Source organism: Arachis hypogaea, chromosome 14 (assembly GCF_003086295.3).
Source record: "Arachis hypogaea cultivar Tifrunner chromosome 14, arahy.Tifrunner.gnm2.J5K5, whole genome shotgun sequence".
Lineage (NCBI taxonomy): Eukaryota > Viridiplantae > Streptophyta > Magnoliopsida > Fabales > Fabaceae > Arachis > Arachis hypogaea.
Window position 1 is genome coordinate 115,800,352 of NC_092049.1, and position 4,860 is coordinate 115,805,211.

The window sequence follows — 4,860 nt, forward strand, 5'->3', positions numbered from 1 at the left end:
TGTAATATAGTTTTTTAATTATGGTTTGGAGTTTGGACATATAAGAAAATTAATAAAATATCTAATTAGGAGGATAGATGAGATAGAAGGTTGACAAGAGACAAATGATAGAAAAAAAACTTAAAAAGAACACACATGAGAAGGTCAAAGTAAATCTACGTATAAACAGTTTTACTGCAAACATAATACATAACAGGGTTCAAAAACATCGTTTAATCCATATAGCCGACTCTACCTTACTTTAGGACAGTCCAATTCTGTTATGACTTATGACAGTGAATGTAGTTACTAATTTCATGGCAGTGAATGTACTTTAGGACAGTCCAATTCTGTTATAACTTATGGCAGTAATTTTCTCATGACAGTTCTGTTACTTGAGGAGTGGATATTACATATTAGTTAGCTGTTTGTTAATTGTTAGTGACCCCCTCCCAAATATAAGAATCATTCCTCTCTCATTGGATAGGTATCTTATGTAATCATTCAATTCGGTTTTCATTCAATAAAGCCATGATTCAGACAAGACAACTATAACCAAGATATCTCCAAATTTTCTTAGCAACAAATTTTCAGTCAACTTCTGTACATACAACCCTCAACAATAGATAAGAAAGCTTTAAAATTTCCGGCGAGATATCCCCCTCATCGATATGTCTACAAGCCAGGGAAGAATTAATTATCTTACTCGACTATGAATACAGCGGTCGTGGACCAAAAAGATGACAAAGATCTAGTCGAAGTTGAAAGTTAACTCCATTAGTAGAAAAATATTAAATTGTGGTTGATTTCATGTCAAATCACCATCTTCCATCTCTCTTGCTTTCAAGGCATCCTTTACTCTCAACAGAAGGTTTGACTTCCAAGCATCCTACATTGAATTGAAACAATCAAAATCATGATACATGCCACATGTAACATGAGAATCATGTACTACTTTGATAGGAGGATAAATGTGTCTCTAGATGAAACTGAAAGAAAATTTTGGCTTTTGACACCTTAAATATTAAAAAAATGTCCATTCAATTAACTAGAACAACGTATAGAAACATGATTTTTTAAGAAATGGGATATAATTGACACCGTAAAGGTCACAAAGGTATTGACAACAACAACAACAAAGCCTTATCTCACTAGTTGGGGTCAGTTACATGGACCAGACAACGCCATTGAACCCTATCACAAAGGTATTGAGGTTTGTAAATGGAAGGAGGAGAAGATGCATAATACAAAACAATATAGCAACAAAATTAACAAAACTCTGTCCAACTAGGTGGGGTCGGATACATGAATCAAACACATCATTGAATGCCGTCTTGAATCATGTGTGAACTCGGTCCATTTACGTATCTATATAAAAATAATGGTATCACCAAATCCTCAAATACCAAGAACACAACAAACTATAACTATTGTAAGGATTTGATTTATTACATGCACTTGTAATTGGAAAAAAGTTAAGATTGTGACGAATTGAATTGGTCAGATCTTTTGAACAAAGCAAAATTGGATTATTGACATTGCTTTTACAAATTTAATCCATCAGCATATCATAACAGACACTAGAAAGAACCAAACCTTACTTCCTAACAGTTATACTAAAATGCAACTACTGATATAATCATATGATGTTTCTCTTATAGTTTACCAGAAACATCTAACGCTGTTGTGCGGCATTACTTTTCCTAATACACAAGTTGCGGGACAAAAATAAGAGGAGAAAAAGTCAGTTTCTCTTTACTTAGAAACATACCAACGGGGTCGCACTCTCAAACTCCTTGACTGCTCTAGTAAACTTTTCAACATCTTCAGTATCAATTGAAGCAGCCAAATCCTGAAATTTGATAATACATTTCAATCGATATCAAGTAAACAACGAGCAAGAAAAGAACAAGTTAAAAAGCAACGCAAGCTAATGGTACTAAGACCATTAAGGGGGAAAAAAGAGTTATTCAAAATAAACAAAAGAAAAAATGAAGAGCCAAGAATACTAGATAATTCCACCACTTACAGCCAAAAATTGGTATTCACGAGTTCTGGAGAATGTTGGATCCAAGTCCTACATGATCAATGAGAAAAATATAAACAATATGCATCAATATAATATTTCAACATCAAGAAGAAAAACTAAATGAACCTGATAGCGCTCCAAGGTGTTGTTAATTGCAACAACATCCCCTAGACAAAGCTGGCAAATGCCAGAGTTAAGAAGATATCCTCTAACTCCATATTTCAGCAAATTACTGTTGAGTGATTGTCGGGCAATATCTTCGTAAATCTTCATTGCCTTCTGAAATCTGATAAATGCTAAGTATATTAATACATTTCAAGTTCTTATGTTTTATAAATTCAAACTATTAGATTCAAATGGAGATGCTTATCCCAATGCAGTCTGTTAATGGCTATCACCATTGTCAAGGGTATAAATTAGATGGAATTCCAATATATATGCAGGCAGAGGGAGGTTCAAGAAGCATAACTCCCAGCAAACCGGTACCAAAAAATTGCATTGGAAGAACAATACTCACTCTTTAAGTTGGGCAGAAAATTGTGCAACCTTTGCTTTGCACTGGATCACAGTTGTTGTCGCATCCTCGGGTTCATAAAGTTCAGCAGCCCTCTCAAAATATGTTTTAGCGTTCTCCGCATCTTGGCCAAGCTCATATAGTTCGCCGATTTCCTAGATCCAGAAAGACAAATTTAACTCTTCTCTAAAGGATTTAATCTCCTTATCAGATCCTCAAAATAATGGAGGCAGAATTCTAACATAACAGTAAGACGTACACGAAATGGTTGTCAAAAGATTTCGGGAATGGAACAATGAATGCATATATATAACTAGCATGTAGCTATAATGGCACCAGAAAAATGGTACATGCCAGGGATGTTTCAGTCAGAGGTTCAATTTATATTATGTGCAGCAAATAGACCGAATTTATATTATTAAGGACTGGAAATCAACATAAAAGAAGAAGGTACCTTGCAATGCTTTGCAGCCATGACGTGTCTACCAACCTCTGTGAAGAGAGTTACTGCTTGTTTTAAGCATGGAATTGCTCCTTAAAACATCAAAAGCAAAGCGACAAGTATTGTTAACAGAAAGAGAGAAGTATGTGTAATTTGAGGGTTACGCCTCCCAATCAAGAATTCTTAAGAGCAAGCAAACTCAATATTCTGATATATATGACAAGTATCAGCCAACACTAAGCAAGTCATATATGCAACGTTCACTCTCAAGTTAACAGTTTACAAGTTTATGTACGGATTTAATGAATTTACGAGATTATAGGATGTGTCTTGACGGTTCAAATTTACCTAAGATCCACAAGTTTAGGTGTGATCTCGAGTTTGATTACCTTACATATTACATGTATGCAAACAGATCCAAAACACACACAGATGACACTGAAGCTGAAGAGCACCTTTTGTGGATATCTTCTTATAGCAATGAGCAGCATCTACATAAGCATTTGCAGCTTCATACTTGCTATCTAACTGCAGAGATCATTGCAAATGGTTATCAACTTATCATATTTAAACCCGAATACACAAATTCCGCTTCAAAGGTTTGAAAATGTTCATAGTCACACTAGAACTATACCTTCATATGGCATTTAGACAATTTGATGTACACTGAACCTGCTTTGTCCCCTGAACAAATGTGTACGCAGACATCAAAGATCAAACAGGAAGTTAACAAAATTACAAAAACAACCCAAGATAACCAAGACTCAAATATATACTCTAAAGGGAAGCTCGGTGCACAAGCATCTTGCATTAACGCAGGGTCGGAACTCGGAAAGGATCGCACAGGCAGCCTACCTGATAATTAAATCAGCAACTGATGCCACACAGAGACAACTCAACGGTTGCTCCAAGGCAATCTATTTTAGGAGAATGAAAATGTACCAATAAATTTACATGCTTAAATTGATCATTTAGGATTTCAAAAAACACAAAAGTTAAGCAGGTTGTTTCTAAATCACACACTAGCAAAACAAAAGGAAAAAACTTTCTGGCATTTACTCCACAAAAGGAAGTGCATAGAAGTCCAAAATTCATAATGGATCTTTTGACGGGTAAAAAAAATACAATAAAAACCTTGAGCAGGTACCTAACACCATAAGCATAACCATCATGATGAAGCATGAATGAATAACAAAAATGACAACAAGAATAAGGTAGATTGAAAGAATGTGAGGTGCGAAGAGTAAGAACAAACATGATTTGGCGAGTTTGAAGGAAGTTGCGGATTTCTTGAAGAGTTCAGCGGCTTCTTCATAATTGGAACCAAGAACAGCGCAGCAACCACAGAAGATTTTCCTCTCTGCTTTCCTTGCAAATTCTTCTCCCTTCGCTATCTGTTCTTCTGCCATTTTGGTCTGCGGAAATGGAATGAACAATGATTATGCTACTTCAACCACTTTACTTCAGCGTTTATTCTCTTCTTTTCTTTTCTTCTCTTTTCTCATTTTCTAAGCCACGAATTGTTTGAATGACATGAGTCATCGCCCCATAGGTGTTTCTCACTCCTAATCAAAATTGGTTATTGTTGGAAACTCAAAAACGAATACAAAATTAAAGACTAAATTACTATTACTCTTATCATATCCAATTATGAGTAATTGAGTATGCGAAAAGAATAATGATTACGAGACTACGAGTAACACATTTCTTTATTTATTTTCTTAATATTTAAATGAGTAATAATTTAAATATATGTTATTATGTTAGTTCAAAAAAATATTAAAAATAAAAGGTTTAATTATTCTGTTAGTCCCTATAGTTTGGCCGAATTTTTAATTAGGTCCCTATAGTTTTTTTCCTTTTAATTGAGTCCCTATACCATTTTTTTTTGTTTTA

At 34.6% G+C, this 4,860-nt stretch overlaps 1 protein-coding gene across 1 annotated transcript; it reads right to left on the bottom strand.

Moving 5' to 3' along the window:
• Nucleotides 1–529: 529 nt before the first annotated feature.
• On the bottom strand, nt 530–4,584 carry LOC112743765 (alpha-soluble NSF attachment protein). Its single transcript, XM_025793098.3, has 9 exons — nt 4,220–4,584; nt 3,599–3,648; nt 3,420–3,492; nt 2,977–3,056; nt 2,526–2,677; nt 2,135–2,294; nt 2,009–2,056; nt 1,751–1,831; nt 530–868 (listed from the first exon to the last, which is right to left on the bottom strand). The coding sequence occupies exons 1-9, from the start codon at nt 4,371–4,373 to the stop codon at nt 788–790; spliced, it is 879 nt and encodes a 292-aa protein (XP_025648883.1). The 5' UTR covers nt 4,374–4,584; the 3' UTR covers nt 530–787.
• Between the last annotated feature and the right edge of the window lie 276 nt (nt 4,585–4,860).

Coding starts and splice junctions, on each gene's coding strand:
- LOC112743765 (XM_025793098.3), bottom strand. CDS start 4,373: ATGGCAGAAGAACAGATAGCGAAGGGAGAAGAATTTGCAAGGAAAGCA. Junction 3,057..3,419: donor TAAGAAGATATCCACAAAAG/GTGCTCTTCAGC, acceptor TGATGTTTTAAG/GAGCAATTCCATGCTTAAAA. Junction 869..1,750: donor TTGAGAGTGCGACCCCGTTG/GTATGTTTCTAA, acceptor AATTCAATGTAG/GATGCTTGGAAGTCAAACCT.